This window comes from Equus asinus, chromosome 5, assembly GCF_041296235.1.
Source record: "Equus asinus isolate D_3611 breed Donkey chromosome 5, EquAss-T2T_v2, whole genome shotgun sequence".
NCBI classification, from domain to species: domain Eukaryota; kingdom Metazoa; phylum Chordata; class Mammalia; order Perissodactyla; family Equidae; genus Equus; species Equus asinus.
This window is the reverse complement of record NC_091794.1, coordinates 90,641,604-90,665,581: the sequence shown is the minus strand read 5'-3', so window position 1 is coordinate 90,665,581 and position 23,978 is coordinate 90,641,604. Positions and strand designations below refer to the sequence as shown.

The following is a 23,978-nucleotide window of genomic DNA, read 5'->3' as shown; positions in this document are numbered from 1 at the left end:
ACAAATATTTATGAAACAAACAATACCTGCTAGGCACTGTGGAAGGAACGGGGGATACAACAGAATAAAACGTTCATACATTTTAGTACGAATAGTATTGGTACAAAGAAAGGGAATGCCGGTGACCTGACTGTGGATTACCTTGACGTGCCTCCTTCCAAGGAGTCATACTGAAGATTTCTTTATTTGCTGAAATCGGACTGAGAGCACTTACTGAAGGGACCGCCCCAGAAAGGACCTTCAACCTACCTGCTCTTTCTAGAGAACTTTTCAACAGCTCCGCTGACGTCACTAGATGATATATAACAGACACCATGGATCTTGAATTACAAATGCCCTCATAAAGAGACCTGATTGCTTCAGACATTAGGAGATAAAGTCATTCCATCAACTCAACTTAATTATCGTCACAACTGGACTTTCAATGTTATCCTAGGCAGTGGAAAGACTTTATCCCAGGATTTGGCTACTTGATGAGTAGACTGATTTTAAATAACAAAAGGTGAATATTTTGAACATACTTGCCAACTTCACCTTTTACTTCTCTTTCTATACATTCATTTTCCTAAAAGTGAAAGTAAAATTAGGCTTTACTTTTACAGTATGAATGTCAAAAGTTAGCATGTACAGATTTTAAAAATACTTTCGAGTTTTTTATTTTCAAAGGTTAAAGAAAAGAAAAACTCCATTATGATGCTGATAAAAAGATAACACTGGGGCTGGCCCCGTGGCTGAGTGGTTAAGTTCATGCGCTCCGCTGTAGGCGGCCCAGTGTTTCATTGGTTCGAATCCTGGGCGCGGACATGGCACTGCTCATCAAACCACGCTGAGGCAGCGTCCCACATGCCACAACTAGAAGGACCCACAACAAAGAATATACAGCTATGTACTGAGGGGCTCTGGGGAGAAAAAGGAAAAAATAAAATCTTTAAAAAAAGAAAAGATAACACTACTTTTTAGGCACTGATTAAATATCAAGTCTTCCAAAGAAATACTGGAATCTACAGACAATATATCAAGGGGCCGGCCCCACTGCGCCGTGGTTCAGTTCAATGTGCTCCGCTTCAGCGGCCTGGGTTCAGGATTTTGGAACCCCAGATGTGGACCTACATCACTCACTGGCGGCCATGCTGTGGCAGTGACCCACATATAAAGTGGAGGAAGATTGGCACAGATCTTAGCTCAGGGTTAATCTTCCTTAAGCAAAGGAAAAAAAAAAAAAAAAAAGAGGAAGACAGGCAACAGGCGTTAGCTCAGGGCAAATCTTCCTCAGTAAAAAAAAAAAAAAAAATCAAAACAATTGCTCACTCCAGGAAGGTGGCCAATAGGTATTATTTGGTAACTGTGATCTTGTGATTTCTGCCAACTTGGTTTCAAATTTCTGTTTTGCCTAAAGGACAGTGTCTTGTTGTATTCCTACCAACAGATGGCAGAACACCCGAGAGGGGCAGCCAGGAGAGAGAAAACAAGTAAAACAGTGGAAAGCTGTTTATAAAATTTTCCCAGGTTGTAAAAATACCTCATAGTTCCACTAAATATCTACTATCTCTTCAACGGGTCTCTGGAATTTTCCTAGCCTAAATCCTTTTGAAATATTTAACATGTCAGACATTGCTCATGCTAGCCTCTTTCCTCTATCCTTCTTTGCTCTGCTGCAAATAAAATAACTCATTTCATTTAACAGACATTTTTTTGAACACCTATTATTAGCTAGGTGCTGTGAGGTGGAGATAGGGAAACAAAGATGGTGTAGTCAGAACACAACTCTTAATGTTATCTTGATTTATTAACCAAAAGCAGTATTCCAAAGCCATTCCACTTAACTTATCCTCGCTTTGTTTTTTTTGTTTTGTTTTGTTTTGTTTTCTTGCTGAGCAAGATTTGCCCTGAGCTAACATCTGTTGCCAATCTTCCTCCACTTGCTTGAGGAAGATTCACCCTGAGCTAACATCTGATACCAGTCTTCCTCTATTTTGTATGTGGGTCACCGCCACAGCATGGCTGCTGACAAGTGGTGTAGGTCTGAACCTGGGAACCAAACCTGGGCAGCTGAAGTGGAGTGCACCAAACTTAACCACTAGGCCACGGGCCCAGCCCCTTGCTTTGTACGTCTTTAACATTACATGTAACTCGTGTGTATGTGTATTGCATCTGTAAATATACAAACACGTACTGTATGTGAATACCATAAAAGTAATCATTCTGGGGGGTTGGCCCTATGGCCGAATGTTTAAAGTTTCATGCACTCCACTTTGGTAGCCTGGGTTCACAGGTTCAGATCCCAGGTGCAGACCTACACCACTCATCAAGCCATGCCGTGGCAGTGACTCACATACAAAATAGAGGAAGACTGGCACAGATGTTAGCTCAGGGCTAATTCTCCTCAAGGAAAGAAAGAGGAAAATTGGCAATGGATGTTAGCTCAAGGGCAAATCTTCCTCAGCACCAAAAAAAAAAGTAATCATTCTGCATCACATTAGTTTGTGGCTGTCACCACCATGTTACCACACTTTGAGAGTAGGGACTGTTACTTTTAACTAAAACATCCAGGCCCTACAAGAGCTCCCATACATCTTACATTTGAGAGTTGATTAATATCTCAGTGATTATGGTGAACAGAGAAAGAATTATTTCCTTGAGTGCATTTTCCAGTAAACAATTAACAAAAGTAAATTATGTATCTACAGCAGGCAGATTTGATTACAGCATAGATTACAGCAATTCTGGCACATTCTCTTTATGTAAATGGTTCAACAGTAACTGGAAATACAGGGTATTCAAAACAAAATTGGATAATTGGCAAGTAATGGATTCCAAAGGATCCTGAAAAACTCATATTAATGCCATCTGCTGGGCAAAGCACTGAGGTCTGTTAATATTTTCATGATTTTCACAAAGCAAGCCAATAGTAATGGAGACATAATACTGTGAGATTTGGATAAAAATGCTTATTTTAAGGTCAGTATAATGACAAATGTGCCACTACTGATTACAACTTACTTGAGTAAAATTCCTAAGTTGTTCAGGAGACTGAATGCAGGGGAAAATATACCAACTATTTCAAGCTAATCAAGGTTCCTAATAAGCAATACTGAAGGCATTAATTTGGGAACGACATAAGCAAGCTGGTTTGACTCCCTTCTCTGTCACTATATAACCTTACAAAATATACTCTGCAGGACTTTTATTCCAGAAGGAAATCTGGGCAGTCAAAACCACTCAACATACTGACTGACATATAGCTGGCATCTTATAAAATATTACTATTGTTATCAATAATAATTGTTGGCATAAAAACACTGTGGTTGAGTTTTCGGAATCTGGAGGCGTAATATATAAGTATGGGGTTAGCAAAAGTGAAAGCCTACTCCCTCCCAAGAAAATGTACTGCCAGCCCCGGGCTTTTACCAACTTAAAGCAATACACATAGTGGATAGAGGATAAGAGCATAGACTTTGGGGCCAGAAAGGCTGGATTCGTTATCTCAGCTCCAGTGCTGACTTCCTATGTGACATTGGACAAGAGAATCTCTCCATGCCTCATTCTCCTTCTCTCTCTAATGGGGACAATAAAGATACGTCTAACTCAGAAGGCTGCTGTAGGTATTAAAATTAATGCACATAAAGCACTTAAAACAGTCCCTTATGTGTGATGTTCTTGCTGATGAATGGGGAGAGCGCCGCCACAGACACACAGCTCTTGCGTGAGTCACCTCTTACGGCTCCTCCTCCAACAAGGCAGCCCCTGATGTGGCAAGCAGAAAGCAAGACTCTCCTGAGACAGTGTTAACATCAAATCCCAGAGAGTTCATGAGCACCAACTGCTGTCAGCAGTGCAGAGATAACAGGGAGAAAAGAAAAACCTTTTGGTTTTTGTTGTTGAGTACTTTTTACAATACACTCCATGCAGAAAAACTATGAATGCAGTTGAATTTGAAGGTCAGACAATTCCATACGGCAAAAGGCTTTGTGTTTCTAGTCCTAGGTCCATGGGAAACAACCTGGAGCCAGAAACCCAAACAAATGTTCACGGCTTCTTAGCCTACGACCTCCAGGAAGTCTCTTAAGGCTCCGTGTCTTCATTTTCTGATCTGTAAAAATATAACACTTGCCTTACCTCATGGGGCTGTTGTCAGGATTTATACAGAAAAACACTAAAAATATTACATCAATGATGGGACTATAAATTATTAAGAAAAAAGTGTACCTTGGAGCCAGTCCTCAGTACATGAAATTTGTGAAAGTTTGCCACTGTTTCAAGCTTCCAGATCAAAGTCCATTTTTCACCAGGTTATTTAAACAAGTGCAATGGTCAACTAATGATTACAATCACTTTTGGTTTGACAGGTACATACAGAGCATGCTGTCAAATTTGAAAAAAAGAAAAAATTCTTCACATTTCTTTAGCAGATGAAGAATCTGACTCCAAAATAAATGATTTCTAAATAAGGTGAGAAAAACAAAATATATCCTTCCGCCAAGTAAATTACTATCTTTTGAGGAAAAGCATATCATAACATTTTGGCAAAGTCAAGGAACAATAAAGATAAGCTTCAACTGACCAAACTGCTAACTAAGGTCAGAACTCAAACGGTGACTCTACACATGACACTAAGAGAATAATCTTCCTCTCATCTGTAAACTGAAAACAAAAACATTAAATACTTATTTTAAAACCATGCACGCACTTGGCCTCCTAAGAGTGGCATTTAATCACTAACACACTTTTAAAAGCAACGCACGCCAAGTTCCTTTCCCATCTGAGAAGGGCTGTGAAGAAGTGAATATAGTACTTCAATTATGATTTCCAGAGTGTTTTTTCTTTGTTAAAATTCATGCCCAGCAGGTGAGAGTTTTCGTACACCAGTATACAATGTTGTAAAAACATGCTACATTAGGCTATTTTTAGATGAACTGATTCTAAATAAACATCAACAATTAGTCTGATTAATTTATACAAATATTCTGGATTTGTAATATAATGAAACCTAGTAATAATTTTCTAAAATATACTTATATAGAATATTAGAAGAATTAAAATAAAGAATATTACTCAAGGATCATAACACAAAATGGTATGAACAAATTATATATGAACTGTTCACTGTATTTTTCAGGATCAAGGTGAAGACAAGGAGAGGAAAGTGAGGAAAAGGGGAGAATACTCCACAGATATCAATGCGCATTTCAAATTACCCTAAATTAGGGGTTCTTAACTCTGGATCTTTGTACTTGGGATAGGCAAAATTATCTTTACTCTCATAAAATGTAGCATGTCCTTCAATTGTGATTGTAGTGAACAAATCAGATTAACATTAGCAATACATCTGTGACCCAAGTGCCAACAGACATCACATATTTTCCCGTTACTTTACAGTTGTTAGACATCTCAAAATCCTGGTTATCCTCATTATGATAGTTAGTACACCTAGTTCTATTTCATGCATCATATGATAAAGAAGCAAATACATCATTATAAATGTGCTGTTAAATATTTTATAGCTATTTTTATTTAACTGGCATCCTCTGTAATCCTACTTACACTACACATTTTAAAACATTATTCTGAGAATTCAATCCAGAGATTTCACCTAACTGCCAAGGGGTTCACGGCACAACAGAGGGAATCGCTGCCCTAAATAAATCTTAGAAAGGTGAAGTTTACGAGTAACCTCACTACCCAAAACCGAAAGTAACCCTAGCTACCATTAAGTTTGTAATCGACTAAATGAAAATTACCTTTTCTATATTTCCAGGCTGCTCTACATTATGCATCTCAATATAAGCCCATATGAAGTTTTATGAAACCAACTTACTGCACCAAATCAAAGCCCTTATTAAAAAGAAACAGAACACAAGAAGGAACTACTTATTTTGTCAATTTCCAAACAAGATCCCCTCATAAAACCACAAATAAAGCTGCCCTATCAATTGTAGCAAATAACTCAAAACTAGAAAAAAACGATAGTCTTTGACACCCATTTAAGAAAACCAAGACAAAACAGCAGAATGTACAGAAAAATTATGTGCCACACTAGATCTCCGGCTCTAGCCTCACAATCATTAATATTGACTGGGACTCAGGTCTGGCTCTCAAGGCCTCTGTGACCTGGACTCGATAACCAAACGCACCTCTATTTCCTTTTCCCCTTCTCCATGCATCTTCCACTCTTGCCAGCCTAAGACCAGACCACAGTCATGTCCATCTCCATAGCTCTGCTCTCTTAACTGCAGCAATACAGACTCCACTTGTCTTTCAAATCAGGTCCATGCAACCTTGGTCTTCATCAAGCTCTCCCCTGTTCTGGTAGCATTTCTGACCAACAAACTTAGCACTCGGGTCCTCAACTGTTCCACAATTGTTTCATGTATGACAGCTTTACTATGAACACTAGCTCTGTTCACTGTGGGCAGAACCGAAGGTTCCTGGAAGGACACAACAGTCAACAGTTAACTGATTAACATGGATAGAGAAATGTCTAAAGCTGCCGATAAACCAACACTCAGCACAAATATTAAACCATGATAATTAAGTCATTCCGTCTTAAAAATATGTCGCTCTCCATAAGGCAGCAAAGTCAGTAAGACACACAACACTATCTGCGAACCTCACAAGTCACCCTTCTTCAACCTCAACTACGCCTGGGATGACTGCTTCTGTACTATCTACTGAATATGCACCTGTTAATTTCTAACTTTAATCCTTCAGGTTTACTATTTCCTCCACTGGAATTTCCATTCTCTTCCTGGTATAAACAAGTCTCTCAAGACACCACTCAAGATCGCCTCTTCCGTAAGTCCGTCCTTCCTGAGAGAACAGAGTACACTCGGGTCTAAGGTTCCTAGGACACGGGCATGAATGGTCGCATCACTTGTCACTGAGTACTTCCTTACACTATTTAAATAACCAAATAAGTCAGAATAACTAAACTGAGAGCCATGGGGGTCGGGGGTAGCCCATTTCAATCAAGAAGATATTCTTGGCTACAGGTGAGAACAAAAAATGCAAACAGAGGTTATAACCTGCAGTCCACAGATCTGTGATCTCCCTGAAGTTATCCACAACATTCGGTGGGTGCCAAAAGAATTACGTACATTTTTCTGATAAGAGGATCATGGCTTATGATTAGGTGGCAACAGAGGGCCGTGGCCCTAAATGGTTAAATAGAGATCCAGGAGGCAGATTTCCTCGATCTGATACAGGTCTAGTCGTTTGTACGTGGGGCACGAGGTGGCGGACTAGGTCCATAGGACTCGCATGTTAGAATGCATGCTAGGCCTCCAGGAGCAGCCTCCAGACCTCTTAGGAGGCTGGTTTCAAATTTTAGTTTTGAGAAGCATATTAAATACAGGAGATGTTCGAGATATTATAACAGGGATATGGAAAAAGTTCCCTGAAAACTTGGTCTGCTAAAGCGAAGTAGAGGACATAGAGGAGACAAGACCCAGACCTTACTCAAGGAGTTTACAGTTTAACAAGGACTATTAGCAAATAATCATAACACAAGGCAGAATATGGTGACTCCCTTTCTTAAGGAAGCACAATGCACTACAGAGCTCTAAGGAGACAGACATGACAACTTTTTGATTTGGAGATCAAGAAAGGTAACAGCATTGGACCTTGAAGAATGAGAACAATTTAAATTAGTAGAAATGGGAAGGGGTATAAAGTGTGATGAAAAACAAAAGGGTAAGAAAGACTGGAGGGATAAAAACGTAAGAACACCAATCTCCAGTAGAAAAAGGACCTTTCCTTCTTAACAACTACTGGCAAGAGCCTTTGAGAGGTTAAGGGTCTTGAAGATACTTGGAGTCTTGAGGCACTGGGTCCCAGGCAGGCTATCAGGGTGCCGAGTACTAGAATGTGTCAAACAATCTACTCAGCAAAGTAAGAATCAGGGGCCCATGGACTAAAACAACAGTGACCACATCATATGATGGTGGTACATCTTTCTAACAATGCCCCTATGTAGCAGCAACAAACGCGTATAGGAAAAGCCAGAACCCAACAAGAGTTTAACTTTCAAAATAATAACATTCACTTTCAAAAACTGCTGAAATGAGAGACGTGGTGGAAGCACCCCAGGTTTTATAAATCTGAGTGGGTGCTGTTTTTAATGTAATTGTGTTAACTACTTGGGGGTATGCAAAAGTATATTTCTGTCTGAGAATCTAATAATTGTCCAATCTCCCAAAAAACTGGTAAAATTATTCTGAAACCAGAGACCAGTAAATCAAATGAGAATCCCAACTCTGGCTATGAACTAAAGAACAACTAAATGAAAGAGAATCAGATTTTCATCCATAAGAGGTTGAAGACAAACACTTCTTAAATAATAAGCAGAGGATTAAAAAGGGTGAGACTGAGTACAGAAGAACCAAAAATGGCCAGAGTTCTAAGAGCTGCTGGGAAAGTTCAGACAAAGACAGAGCAGAAAGAAACTCAGGTAAAGAAAGAATCGGATAAAACTTCTTAATGTAAGTAGGTTAGAGGACACTAATTAGGAATAGCCTACACTGACAACCTCAATCGAGAGAGAGAAACTACCACATTAACATTCCAAGCTGGACAAGTTGAAATCTACACAGGAATACTGTGTCCCTATATTTGCTGATGTGGCACAAAATATTTTGCAGTCTAATATATCTTCAGCACCTGAAGCGATTTCTGGCTTCACTCAAAACTGCTGTTTTGAGGATTATGTGCAAAGAGGCAAAACAGTGTAAGAAGACTGTTTCACAGAAAGTCCAGTCTTACGAGAGGTGGGCACACCCCCTGGGAACTACAGAAGAACAGTGTGCACTTTTAGTTTACTCTCAACAAAACCTAACACATCCATCTGACACTGAGCGCAGGGCGTGCACATCGCATCATCCCTTAAAGGGATTGCCTTTGGTAAACGTCACCTGGTTAACTTTATTACCCAGTTGTCTATCAATGAAAATGCATTTAAAATCAGCTATTTATGACAACTAAAGGGACAGTATGCTACAACTGATCTCCAAAGACCACAAGTCAATTTCCTCCCATAGATAGAGAATTTCTCAACTTCAAAACGAGATTTTAACCTTTCAAATCTACAAGTTTTATATTTATGTTCTAGTCCAAAGTTAAAGAGTATCAGAAATTCATGGCCCATCAAACTAATTCCAACAAGGGAGAATTAGTGGAACTTAACAAGTTTAGAAAGCTACCTGCCTCCTTTTATAATTCAGACAGATGATTTTCCTTTTAAAAAAAAAATTAAACAGAATGATCAGTAAACCCTAGAGTTAGTCATACCATGCCTTCAAACCCAGAAGGCACATTTACAGTATTTTCCAGGGATTTATGAATAAAACAAAGAGCCAAGCAATTTCACTGTAGATTTTACGTTGAGTGATTTGTGTGTGTGTGTGTCCTCTAATCAGTCTAACTCTTTCAAACGGTACCAGGTATGTTTGTTATCTGCAGTAACTCACTTAATTAAAAGACATGACCAATAAGGCAACCTAGCACTGGGTCCCTGACAGTGGTAACAGAGAGTTTACTATTTTAAAAACAAAACAAAAACCGGTAGCATCACAATCACATTAACCTTCAAAGAGATGAATCTGGCATCCAAGAGGATTGTTACAAGAGGTAACACCACCTCGTCCACTCCCCAGGCCCTGGGGAGAGAGAGGAGCCAAAGGAATTTCACAGAGAGCAGGGTGGTCTCTCGCTAATGACACCTCAGCTTGGGAATGAGCTTCTTGAGGGGATGATACAGAAGCTGTGTAAACCCCCATCACTGCTGGGTTAAGAAGGGCTGGCTATCAACAGCTTAAAATAATGCCACCCTCCTCCCATCCCCCGTTCTTAGTTACTTGAATAATGTGCTGGCTGGAGGGAGAGTAGAGAGAGTGACAGAGACACACACAGTACCTGTTGTTGAGAATTGTAGTCAAAAAGTCCCACAGTTGCTGCTGCTGAGTCCACAGGTACCTGCGTGCCTGAATAATCAAACTGAAGAGGCTCCATGCCCACATGTTCCATGGGGTCCAAGGGGACACTCTGGGACTCCATGTTGGAGAAATCCTCCACAGGCTTGGCACCATTGGTGCTGGTCAGCTGGGCTAAGCCCTCAGAACCATTCTGGTTTGGACCCAGAAGATCCACTTCATTAGCAGAGTTCTGGCAATTACCAGGGGTACGGCTAAACAGAGAAAGTAAAGGGCATTAAATCTTATTTTGAGCGGGGAGGGACACTACAGCAACCCAAGTTTAAGGACAATGTCCTTGACATAGCTTATTATCAACAGTACTTAAAACTTTTTCTACAAAACAACCAGAGACCCCTTATGGTGCTTACATCTTATATCCTATGAAACGACTCTTCTATGGCTGTCTTCCCACCACAACCCTCCCCTTACATTTACATTACCTGCTATTAATTTACAATTTCTTTCACAAATGGGGCCCAGATTTGAGGAACACTGAATGAACTGGAAAAATCACTGCCTGTGGCATCTATGAACCAGAGATCCCAAAATGCTGGTAGTAAAATAAGCCCCCAAAAGCAACATCTACTTTTTAGACATAGAGCCAATGGAAAAAGTAGTTTCTAAAGGGAAATTCTACATCTGAGAATGATCTTGGATTTTTAAAAGAATTTTTATATAGGATAAAAAGAATTTTATGTATTACTGGGTACTACCGGCCAATGCTAAAACTGTCTCCCCTTTTCCCCTTCTAAGAAATCAGAAGACGTAGACCATTACGAAATAGTACAGAATAAATTATCTAGGATATGCCCCTGCTAAGGAGACAACTCTAAAAATGAAAAGTAATGTGAGGATATAATTTATCATCTAAACCAGGACACTCCTAAGAGAGGAAAGGGTACTATTAATAAAATATCCTGAGACACAGGTATAAATGAGCACTGCCCTACGTAACCTGGGCCACATGGCCACCCTACGTAAAAGCAGTGAAGGACTACAGGATCCAAATCAGACTAATATGATATAAAATTACATTCCAGTCAGGGCAGTGTAGCCTGTGACTACATTCCATGCCTTTCACTCCTAAAACAAATCCTGTAACTGGTACAAATTAAAACTATTATTGTGTTCCTTGACACACACACACATGCCCTAACACCACCACCTGCCCCAAAGTTAAATACCACAAAACACAGCAACAGGCTGCTTGAGAGGCTACCCAAACTCATCCGAAAGACTTCAGGTAAATGAGTATTTATTACTCTGTGCCTCATGTTTCTTCCCAAGACTGTAATTCTTTGCACTCACAAGATACAAAAACTAGATTAGGAATACCAAACAAGTGAACATTGTTCTACAAACGATGATCCAAAGTCTATTTTAATTTTGGCTTTGGTATATATTAAAATAAGATGTGTGTGTGTGCGTGTGTGTGTTTAGACACACATATTAGCTTTAGACTAACACTAAAAGATTAAATTCTCTACCTGTACATCACTGACCAAGGATTTTTAGATTGCTCAAATTATATAACCATCACTAAAGGCTGCCTACATAAATGAAGAATACTTGTCAAATGTGGAAGACAAATATCATTTTAACAGCGCGTGTATTAAAGTATAGGGTAAAGCCTGCAAATCACTCATGACCAGAGACGAAATGAGAGGCATCAACAGGACAAGTCGTCTAAGCTGCATCTCTGGTTCTTCAAAACGAGAAAAAATGATACCTGACCCACCTAGCTCAAAGGGAGCTTATGAGTCCCAAACAAAATAATTCAGAAGTCCTCAAGTGTTTTTCCCTCTACTCTAACATGCCAGAGAGAGATGACACACTTCCATTAGTAACCATGGTTTCTCCCAAGATAGTGACATGGGAGAAACTTGGCGAAAGTCCCAAGGCTCCCAGCCCAGGTGATTTTGATATTGGAGAATCACTGAAATGATCTTTATGGCATCATTCTGGAAATTACATAGCCCTACTCAAATGCAAACCCTACTGATTTGGCAAAGCATTCACAGCTCTTAGAAAATTTCACCTTGCCAGTTAATTTACAGTCTTTGTGGTATGGCCTACACTAGACCCAATTCTCAAAAAGGACACATAAGGAGGGAAAAGGAAAACTAAAATCAAAACAAAACTAAATCAAAACAAAAACCCAGAGCCCCCATTCAAAAATCAGAAGCGTAAAACATACAAACCTAAAATCTTTGACGTCTGCGTCAATGCCATTCTGCACTGGTAAACCATTGGTCTTGTCCACCACATCACCCTCCTCCTTCAAATCTCCTAGCTTATCTCCATCAAAGGCACCCTTGTTCTTCTTTTCACCTTTGTCGTTTTCATCACTGTCTGCATCCCTTGGGCCCTGTTTGAAAAATAGCTTCAGCTTCACTAATCATCATCAACTAATAATAGTGGGCAACCACTGTGGACAGCAGACTACACTAGATGCTAATTAGAACAGGCTAGTGTTCATGCCCTTTCAAGACATTACAATCTAATTAACAGACAACACAGAGGCAGGAACACTGCAGAAAGTCTTGCCAAATGGGGGAGACAGACATACATTTATGTTACAGAGTTGAGGACAGTCTTACCAAGCCCAATGTCCCACCACCCAATTTTTTTCCTTTCTATCCAAGGCCCAGCCACAACTTTCTCTCTTGCTCCTACTTCTCTACTCTCAAATCTAACTATATACAATACAATGACTCTTAATAAGCCCCAGGTATGGAAGCTAACAGTATAGTTGGAAAGTGTTAAGCCTACAGAAAGAAATTTCCTACTTCACCACTGCCTATATGAGCGCTTCCCTTGCTTGCGAATATTGAGCTAAGTGTGGTCTGACATCATTCTAATTAGATTATCTATACTTTATCTTGAGATATATATATCTTGCCAATTTGCACCACCCACCACCCCAGTTCCACCCTATGTCTCAGAGCTTATTGCATCAATAATTCACAATCATCCTTAACTTTAACTTTTTTAATCCTTCAAAACATGTTAAATCTAACTGAAATTCACCAAGAGTATTCTAAATGTTTACCTGTTGCCTTCCACTACCTGCTCGTCACATACCAGATTATCTTGAGACTACATGGGAGCATGTTAAGTCAAATCAGTGATGCAACAGAATTCATCTCTGAAGTGTTTCAAACTACAAAGATTGAAAGACTGGACCTAAAAGAACTGATGTGGTGCCAAGTATGTTGATGTCCTGTCTTCTAAGGAAATTAAGTCTGTCTCCTCTTACCCACAACACATAAAGCAAATGTGCCTTGATTTCCAAAAGGAAAAGATTTGGTATAGCGACTTGACATCGCACAGAGAGCTTTGGAGAATCCGATCAAAGGGCAAGTAACCTTTGGTTTTGTAAAACTAAAGAGAGGCAACCTTACTTGTCCCCACAACTGGTTTCTGGTTTAAGAAAGAAACAAATACGTTGGACCAAATTAAAGCTCCTGGAAAAGGGCAAGATCCAATCAGAAGAAGGCGAGAACTGCTGCACAGCATCTCCAGTCACCACAACCAAATTTCATTGGGGGGAATCAATAATGGACAGTGGAGCAGCAGACGCTCAGCTGTGAGTGTGCAGGCCGGCAAATGCACAATAGATGCTCTCACAGTAGTTTTTAGAGATCTCTGGCCAAGAAAGGGTGACTCGTGGACCTTCACATTCTTAGACCTTTCAATTACCACTCCAGAGTCCATTTTACTTTCAAAATCATTCCCCATTCAAATGTAACACAGAAAAAGAACTACCTCATGGCTAATATGAACAAAGAAACACATACGAGAAGGAACTCAGAAAGGATATACAACTCAGTTTCATGTGGCATCTAGATGGTAAACTACAGGGCTGGCAGCCATGAGACGTGACTTTCAGAGTAGAATCTTGAAAGCATAAGATTGTTTTTGGTTCAAAAGAAGTGAATGATAGCCAATTAAGCATCACACTGAGACCCCAAAGCAGAGATGGGAATAGGACAGGATTCTAAAGACAGAAAGGGCTTTCAAAATGTCCAGAGACAATAGCTTCCTCCTACCGCAAAAGTAAAACTGACAGAAGCTGTATATTCATTTTCCTATCCCTGGCAGAAGTTCAAAAAATATGATGAAGAAAATTGAAATGCCAAACAAAAATCCTGCAAAACTGAACTGCTAAAATAAGAAAGATCCTCCCACTGTCTTTATCAACCAGGAGGTGGTGATGTGGTCTAGACAACAAACAACGCTACCTGAATTAGATACCATTAACGTCAATAAAAGAGTATTAAAAGGACCATCCACGAATACACCTAAGTAATCTTCCACAAATCTACAAATCAAGTCACTGGCTAGGAGGAGCAGATCAGCCCCAATTTTTCACAAGGAGTTCAAAAGGTCTGCAGGCAAAAACGGGAAGGATATGGGATAAAGTAGTAGTAGGAAGTTTCACCAACAAGCAAGAAATCTGGTGACAGGGGAGACTCACTTTCCAAATCAACTCTCTGCATTATCCTTTCTCAGTGACCCTTTACAAGGGCTTGCTGAGAAGATGCTCAGCCTGTCTGTAAGCCGATTACTCTGGCCTGAAAACTTGGCCACTGATACTTACCTTCTCAATTATACTGCCAAGGGCTAGATTTTCAAAAATATCCCTGAAATGGGCTGTTTGTCACTAATATTGTACAGAACATTCATGCAAAATAAAGCTACCAATTTTCTACTCTGAATAGGTTATTAATGCCTCAGCAGAATAGTAGGTTTCTTCTATTCAAAGGTGGGAGACCAAAGGAGGCTTCCATTTCTTGATCTGGATAGTTACAAGGGTGTATTCATTTTGTAGAAATTCATGAAGATCAACATTTATGACGAACAATTTTCTGTATATGTCATATTTTAATTAAAAGTTTACTTAAGAGAAAAAACTTCAGCAAATCAACAACAGCCCTAAATAAAAACAGGTGACATGAAATCTGATTTCTGAATGACACCAAGAGTACAAGCGGGAAACCACTCTGTCAAAAGTCTGTTATTAAAAGACAATACAGGGTTCAGGATCATAAAAATGGTCTCTTAGAAATGTGAAGACCCTAAAGAGAGAAGAATAGGAGAATAAATGGTTGGTACATTTTATGGGATTTTAATTTTTTTAATTTATTTACTTTTTAGTGAGGAAGATTTGCCCTGAGCTAATATCTGTGCCAATCTTCCTCTATTTTGTATGTGGGATGCCACCACAGCATGGCTTGATGAGCAGTATATAGGTGCACGTTCAGGATCCAAACCTGCAAACCCTGGGATGCCGAAGTGGAGCGTGCAAACTTAACCACTATCCCACCGGGCCGGCCCCCTAAAACCTTTTTAATATAAGGTAAGTTATTTGTATCTATGTGGTCTTTAAGAAAGTACTAACTCAGATTGCACAGAACCTACTTTCTCAACTGCTAACACTTACTGGTCACAGGACTTTAGACAGGTCATTAAACCTGAGTCTTACTTTTCTCCTCTATAAAACAGGGATAATTTTGTTTAAAACAGAGCAGTTATGAATATCAATGAAATGATGCATATGCTAAAGTATAAATCATTTTATACAAATATATTAGTAAAAGCTATGCACTGAGATGGATAATGGTAACATGATCTGTACTATCAAGTTTGAAAATCTTAAAAGCCTCAATTAAATGGTTTAACTCTAATGTAACTGTACAGCCAATCTGGCCCTTCCAGAGACACCGTCATTTTCACAATGCAGTGGCTCTACGATCAGTGTCAAGTATCACAATCTTTTTAAAATTTACAAGTGTCTGGGCTTGCTCCCAGAGGTTCTGATTTGATTGTCTGTAGAGGCTCCCACAAATGTTATAAAAAGCTTCTCCTCCGGTAACTCCAATAAGCACTCACAAGTGAGAACCACTGTAATTAAGTCCAATGGAAGCATCATAAAGGCAGGGTTTAGGTTTTGCTTTAGTCACACAGCACCTAGTACATAATAGTACTGAAAAAGTTTATTAGCTAAATGAAAGAAAAAACAAAGAAGGATTAATAGCATCTTTTTATTGTGGTCTTGGTCTTCCTTTAGATGAATGTTAACCCAAACCTGTAGAACTGAAATACAGGCAGTGTGTGCTGAAAATGCAAGTTGCCACGCTCAATTAAAACATCAAGAGCGGGACAAGAAAGGTTCTGGGAGACCCCAAATCTACAAAGAGGGCGAGGAATATGTTACACTGCTAGATACGGAAGAATGGAGGGAAGAGCAGGCAGATCCTGAGGAACCGCACACTGTGCAGATCAGCGTCAACCCATTTATGGCTCAGCTTCCCCAAAGCCTCACATAACAGGAGGAACAGTTCAGAAAATATCTATTAATTCTGAATGAAGTCAGAGAAATGAGAATTTAATTTCTCCTCTTATTGCATGATCTTAGCACAAAGCTCCACATGGCAGAAGTCACATTCAATGAGATTAGTAATTTTCCTCCCTTCTTTCTAAAAAGGAATATTCTGCATATCTGCTTGACACACTGAGTCCAGAAACCATAACAATGTTAACTAAAATAGTGGTTTCTCCTGAGTACACTCATGTGTTTTTCACAAAAGGCCCAAAAGCTGAAATGTCAATTTCCTTTGAAGTTATGTAGTTTGTAGTCCTACTGGTAATAAAAAATTTCAAATATTAAAAAAAATTAATAAAGTTTGAAGTTACTAGCCATGTGAATTACTTTTAAATTAACATAACATGATCCTATTGTGAGGAACTCAACTAATGAACAAGCCAGTATAGCACAGCAGAAAGCAATACAGCTAAGAATTGAAATTAGAACAAAGTGTGAATCCAGACCCCACCACTTCCCTTCTAAGCCTCATTCTTCTCATCTATAAATTCATAGGGACAACAGTATCTAGCTCAAAAGGCTGTTTCAAGGATTAAATAAGGCAATTCATGAAAGTGCAAATCTTTTAAAAACAACAAGAAGAAAACTTCTTAGAAGTACTTTATCCAATTTTCACATTTTTTTCCCCACTGTCTTTTTCAGACATGCTCATCCTCACCTCCACAGCCTGAAAGCTTCAAAATTGCTAGACATCTTACGTTTTTCCCTCTGTAAACAAACTGTTCTGGCTCTCATCATTAGACCTTTTGTCCCAATGACTTTTTCTGAGATATATGTACAGAATCAAGCCACCTCCAACTACCACATTTCATCAAATCTGAGACACCATCAATTTATAAGACATACCATCATTTTATGTGCCACTAAGAAGGAAACACTGGCAATTAAGCTATAACACACTATCATTTGAAAGATGCATCCCAACTTCAAAATGGACGAAGTGGGGAGGTATGCACTTTAGAAACAGTGGAACACAGAACATACCAGGCACTGTGTATATGATCACCCAATTCCTGGTGTGCAGAAAGGTAAGAGGAGTGTTCCCTCTGCTGTGGTAACCACCAGATCCAGGAGGAAAAAGAAAACAGATCTTAAACACGTAGAATGGTATTTTTTGTTATTACAGAAAGGAAAACCAAAAAAAGGGTTTTCTAAAAGTTGGGCTTGTTTTTGTTTTTGTTTTTTAACTTTTAATCTCTTCAGTGTCTAAAAGCTTGACACTGCAGATTTTTTGTTCAAGGGAAGCTCAAATCTGAAGGGACCCCCACCCTGTAGAGAGACGTTTCTGAATTTGATCCATAGCCTGCTGGCGACTGAATCTTCCATGAAAATTATGTCTTACAGCAGTATTTATCAACTTTAATGTGCATACAAATCACCTATGAGTCTCGTCAAAATGCAGATTCTGATTCAACAAGCCTGGGGTAGGGTCTGAGATTCTGCATTTCTAATCAGCTCCCAGCTGTTGATAATCCTATTGGCCCATGGACTCTGGAGCAAAATTTTATAAGGTTTACAAAGCAATTTCACATATATTACACAGCCGTATGAATTACACTGTGGATTTTTAATCATCCCCATGTTGCAGATGAGGAAATTAAGATCCAGCTGAGACTCAAAGCCCTGACTTCTAACTGTATTACACTGCACAAAGTTTTTTAAAAACAATTAATTAAAGTAGCACTGGTTACCTAAAAGAATGCAGTGACAATCAGAAAGGAAAGTCATCAAGTTCTGTGACCCAACTGAATTGCTATGAGTATGCATGCTCCACGACAGAAAGTGGCCTGTTCCTACAGACAAGTAGAAAGGCAGTCCCAAGGTTTTTTGGGGTTTTTTTTAAATCTTTCTTTTACAAGGTTAGGGTGATCTTCACCCTAATCGAAGTTCATGGTGGTCTTCTCATTTCCCTAGGCACCATAAACTGGGAAGAGTGAGCTTATGATCTACTTTTCTGATTGGCTAGGCTTCCATTTATTTGAAGAGCAGCTGGCATTCCAAAAGACACAGATGGGCAGTTACACCCAGTAACCTCAAAATACAGTAGTTAAGGTTTTTGGGGGGGAGGGGATATCTTATTCAAGGAATAAATAAAATAAAGGATACAAAAAGAAAATACAGTAAAAGACTTAACTGACTTGAGCGGTTTTCTGAGTTTTCCCGTGACTCTGACAGCTGCCCCCCGAACCATCTGACTCACGTGGACACCACCAAAAGTTTATGTGGGCGCCGGCAACAAAACACTGCTGTTGGATTCTCACCGTCAGCCTGAAAGCACTCTTATCACAGAAGCCAACACTACTGACTCCATTTGTACAATCAAAATGAACTTAAGAAAGCTCAGGAAAGCTAGACAAAGAGTTAAAATACCTTCATTCCAGCTGAAACCAGGAAACCACCTTATTAAAAATGGAAAACCACTGTAGAATGAGTAGATTAGTTCTAAATCACCTTTAATTGAAAAGTTGATCAGAGTCTGAATTATCTGTTGTCAGTAGCTAAGAATGGCCCCTTAGTACTTGCTTTGAGGTCTATGTTCATTATGTCTTCAGCTCTCACGGCATTAAAATGGGGCTTCTCCAAGGCCTACTGGAGGCAGTGTTGGTACAGCCCCTCAAAACGTAAAAACATCTGAGCGCTTTGACCCGTAAACCACCAATTACCACTCTTTAGAACAATTATCTACAAGAAGCAGATATTCTACCTTCCTTGGCCTCTGAATAACACTTTGAATGACAGGCTAGATTTTTTTAAAAAGGGGGGTGGGCCTCACCTTTTCCAAGAAGATGCGTGTACACCATGACAACAGAAAGTGACTCAGGTTTCCAGGAGCAGAGCTTTGGTCAAATGTAATCAGAACTACCAGGCAGAGCAAAGCCAGGTTAGGTGTAAGATCAGCAGGATACAACCACAAAGCTGATAAAAACTGACCCTCAGACCTCCATCCACCAAAAGACTGGATATGCTAATGTGGTAGCTTGGTGTCACTGATCAGTCCTCCCGTAGCACCTTTTAGAGGCAACTCAAGCCAAAATATGGGATAATATTTCATTACCCACAACCTTCATTCTGAGAAGAAACTGGAACAGATTTGGAGAATTTTCATTTATTTTTACGTAACCCTCAGAAGCTCGGTAAATTATCTCTTAGCAAGTTCAATTTTCTGATTTCTATCCTGAGGTCTTAACTTCTTCTGGTGATAATACTGGAAAAGAGGTAAAAATCACCAGTCTCCCAAGACAACTACAGGTGGAGGCCACCTTTACAAAAAGGAATACAAGATTCTGAATGCCAAAGACACAGCTTTTGCATAAGATTAACTAATGAAATAACTATTTAAAAAGAGAAAAACAGTAGTAATTTAGTCCCAGTCTTTTATCTTTCTCTAATTCCAATTATTCTTCTGCCTCCTACAAACTTGATTGTAACCCAGGCACACACCTCCTGGCTAATGCCCAAGAATTAGAAACTGGTCACACACACTTCAGAGAACTCACAGCAAGAGTCACAGAGGGTCCATTCACCAAATTAACAACTTACCTATGCACAATACTAACTTTTCTCCTGTAGTAAATAGTGAAAAGTTACTGGCCAAAACTAGATGGCAGCACTTCCTCTGAGGAATCTGCGCTCATGAGATGAGGAAAGTGAGAGACAGAAAAAGAGGCGAGCTGGGGATGAGGTGAAAGAAGAGAAGCAACACCATTCTCCCCACGGGGCAGCAGGCAGACGATCATTTGCCTGAGCCCATTCCTCACATCCAAAGGGTAGATCTTGTTCTTCCCAAGGAGCCTCTCGGGTTGGTTCAAATAAAAGAAGCCTTTTCCTATCTGATCCATAAGCTACCAAACCTGACCCAGGGTCAAAAGATCCAGAAGCAATCCGGTCAGTTTTGGAATGGCTAGTACTCCAGACTTAAGACAAAAAGCCCGAGTTTAGTCCGTTGATCTACCTGAGGGTTACTATAAAAACAGAAGATTCTCTTCTGGCTAAATTCCTCACACCAAACTTCTACACGTGGAGCTAGGAGGAATCCTCATCAACCTCTTACATTAAAGAAGCTCATTTCACCTTACTTCTTCTGGCTTTCCTGTGGAATTAAAAGCTCCAGCCACATGCCAAGTGTCCACTGTGGGTTGCAGCACCATCTTTGACATGCCTAGAATAAAGCGAACTCCATGTGGATTTCAGTTACCTTAGATCCTATCTGTTCTCTTCATGCAAACAAGTTGACAACCATTCGTTTACTGTCCACTAACATCTTAAAGAATTATATTTGACACTTGAGGAAGCCGCACCAAAAATGAACTGCTCTTACTCGAAAGGAGTTTCGAGTGGAATGCGGAAAACAGGCTGAGTCTCTGACACCCAGCAACAGATGTATGACAATACAACACTGATGACAAATGCTGTACGATAAAGACAGATCATCACAGAAGCAAAATTATTCATATGATTTAGGGGAAAGAAGGTCCTTTAAATAATTGCCAATAGGTACTATAAGCCCGCAAGGACTACAGTGAGAAAATGCTTTGAAAAAAGTACAAAACAAGTTGAGGTGGGAGAAAAGGAGGGAAGACAGATTCAGGGTGTCTTCATGGCCTTCCTAGCTGTGAGGTGGACTATAAAACCAGTCACAGGACACAAAATGAGGAAGATCAAATGGAAATGCATCTTAAGACTTCTAGATCTGGAAAGTCGATGATATAAGAAAGAACCAGTTTTGAGAAAGGCTATCAAAGATGCTTGAGGAAGACTGCTTAAGACTTAAAAGGGAAGAAGCTGTAGACAGAGAAGCTGCTTGGGCTACAATTTAGCATCAGAGTGGTCAATGGTAATGAATCTGAAAAAAAAACGTAGACAGAATTAACAGAACTTCTAATTTCCCGCCAGGCTGGGTATGAGACGCTACGCTGTTCAAAGATCATCCACAATCAATGCCCAGCTAGCAGAACAAGAACGGTCCGACAGAGCTACCCCATTGTGAGGATTCTTGGGGACTGGCAAATCGCTGCTCTCAGATCTATTTCCTACTGACGCTCCAGCTTCAGCTTTCTTTTCTTAATTCCTTCTCTTTTGACTTTTTTTCTTCTAAACTAAAAATGGTGTTTTCTGGTAGACCAATGAACTGAGATCTAGATTTCAGTTATCTCACATTACTATCAATATGTCCAAAAAACCCATCATTTGTCTATTTTTAAAAAAGTTTAGTTTGCATCTCCTACTATGTCTGCTAATTGCAATAAAAGTGTTTTAAAATACTCTGTAATTAGTGCTGTGAATATCTAAGAAACTAAACAGGCATGTTTTGCTTTAGGGAAAAAAAAGAGAGAGAGATAGGAACAAGTTCCTCAAGCCAACTTACAAATCCTCCTTTTCTTAGACAGGAATCGCCCGGGGATGAGCTCAACACATACTCCACCATGCTAACGCCTAGTCCCCCACTCTCCGACCGCGGGGACAGTACAGAATTGACCTCACTGTTCACATGGAAACTCTGACCAGGTCTTCTCTGCACCATGATTGGCTGGGAAACTGAATGATCTACAAAAAAGATACACAAGCATGATACAGTGCAGCCAGAGGCTCAGACAAATTACGAGTGACGTCTCAGGGATAAACCAACGACTGGGGATCGGGAGACCTCCATGGTCAGTGGAGCCAAATGTCCTATTATGTCTTCCCCTAAGTATAACATTCTACAAAAGCTAATGAACAGAACACAACCCTCATATATCCAGGACAGCAGAACAATACAGCAGTTCACGTATATGGTTTATCCAGCTAAGTGGATAAATTAACGTTTACCCCTCTCTCAAGTAACAGAATTTCTTTTTAATATATTTTATTGATAATATTACTAAAAGAAAATGTGATTTTACTGCCCTTTTTAAAAACAACATAATTTGATCTTTTCTGGGGACTTGCTGTCGTCGGAGGTCCCTTCTTACACTGTGCTGCAGCACGGCACGCCGGCTCTGGGCGCTGTCTCGTCCCTCCCATCACCCGTCACTTCTTTCTGCTGTCAGCGTGCCTGCCTCTACACGTCCTCCCCATCCCTCTTGGGGCAGTCTGTCAGAAGAGCACCAGTGCCCACTGACTTGATCTGACCCCAACCACATTTATAGATAGATTATCCCATACACGGTACACAAGGGCAAGGTGAGAAAAAAGAAACATGAACTTCAAATGGCAGGCACGGATTTTCTAATTCCAAGTATGCTGACAGCAATACAGAACAAAAAGTTATAGCTGGAATTCTGGTCATTTTAAATAAGACCATTGCCCTGTGGCTAGCACTTGAATAAAATATTGAAGATTTGATTTTGTGTTAATTATGTTTTAATAAATTACATCATATAAGCTCCTTCATGGCAATTATACTACAGGACAGGACACTGCTTGACATGCTTATGTCACTGATGTAAAATTCACGACTTGCCAACTGCTGAGGAAAGGAGCTCTAAGACAGGCATAAATCACAGTACAGATGCTAGATCTAGATTACCTGATGTTCCCCAGGCACTGTCTCGCCATTGATCACCCAGGAATATTCCTTTTGGTCCATCTTTGCTGGATTCATCTGTTTCCCAAAACTTTTTACCTGGCAAGAGCTGCTGCAAATTAAAAATAATAGATGCTTTTAAAGAATTCATAAAGGATGAAAGTACAGCAGTCAACACTTTCTTTTAGACAAGGGTACTGAAGATGCTCATGTGCCCTGCAGGTCTTTAATCACAGTGTTCTGACTACGCAGATTGTGATCAGGGCACTAACGCATATCTGGTAAAAGTCACAGAGAGGCCTAAGGCAAGGCGGGGATGGTAGGGGGCCCAGATCAACCCATCACAATAGAGGCTCAGCTTAAATATCTACAATTATTCACTTAACCTATGCCAAGATTTTTTAAGGGAGTGGGGCAAGGGGACTAATATTAGGTCTATTAGCTAACTGCTTGCTAATAAGACTCTTACTCTTACTGACAAAGAAGGTGCCTAGAACCACTAAAGCACTTCTTTTGCCTACATGTGTACTAACTGACCATACAGAGTGACTCAGGCCGGGGCATGAACTCAGACCTCAGCGACGGAATGCTAGGGCAAACTTTACCTCCTTCATACAAAGAGATTCTGTTAACCAAAACACTTTTATCACCAGAAAGAAAAAATAAAAACAAAAAAAACTCCCAACCACAACATTAACCTATTCCAAGATCTTTGAAAGATAAAACAGCTATTCCTCTGTTACTAGAAGGGAAATAAAATCTCCTGACCTCAGCTAATTAGTAATGCCATTAAAGTGACTTCACAACACATTCCACGCTTCACAGAAATGCAGGCATCACTGGCCTTAAACCAGTGAGAAGTTTAAACTAGCTTCAACCAAAGAAATGCCTAGTAGCCTTCAAGCCAAATACAGCTGCACAAGATCAAAAGCATCAATGACTAGGGTTACAAAGTAAAATTCCACTAGAATCCCATTATCCTTCATGCCGTTCATCAGCTTTACTCACTAAAATGTTCTTTACTTCCTCTTATTATGTTTCCATTTCAGCTGCTACTAGTCAGACAAGAAACTCAGAAGTTTGAAACATTACCTAACCACTATTTTTGAGCAGAAAAGAG

General features: G+C 39.8%; 1 protein-coding gene across 50 annotated transcripts in view; it reads right to left on the bottom strand.

The window, feature by feature from the left end:
- Positions 1–23,978, bottom strand: part of PUM1 (pumilio RNA binding family member 1) — a 121,626-nt gene that overhangs the window by 47,977 nt on the left and 49,671 nt on the right. For 25 of the 50 annotated variants that reach the window (XM_070510493.1, XM_070510490.1, XM_070510489.1 and 22 more), the window contains exons 4-7: positions 22,862–22,970; positions 21,719–21,897; positions 12,167–12,333; positions 9,907–10,177 (exon numbers count right to left, since the gene is read on the bottom strand). The exons of 3 other annotated variants lie outside the window; for them this stretch is intronic. In XM_070510493.1, coding sequence (XP_070366594.1) covers positions 9,907–10,177; positions 12,167–12,333; positions 21,719–21,897; positions 22,862–22,970 — 726 coding nt within the window. The remainder of the gene's footprint in view (positions 1–9,906; positions 10,178–12,166; positions 12,334–21,718; positions 21,898–22,861; positions 22,971–23,978) is intronic. 22 more of the 50 variants (XM_070510492.1, XM_070510484.1, XM_070510514.1 and 19 more) reach the window with 2 other exon arrangements.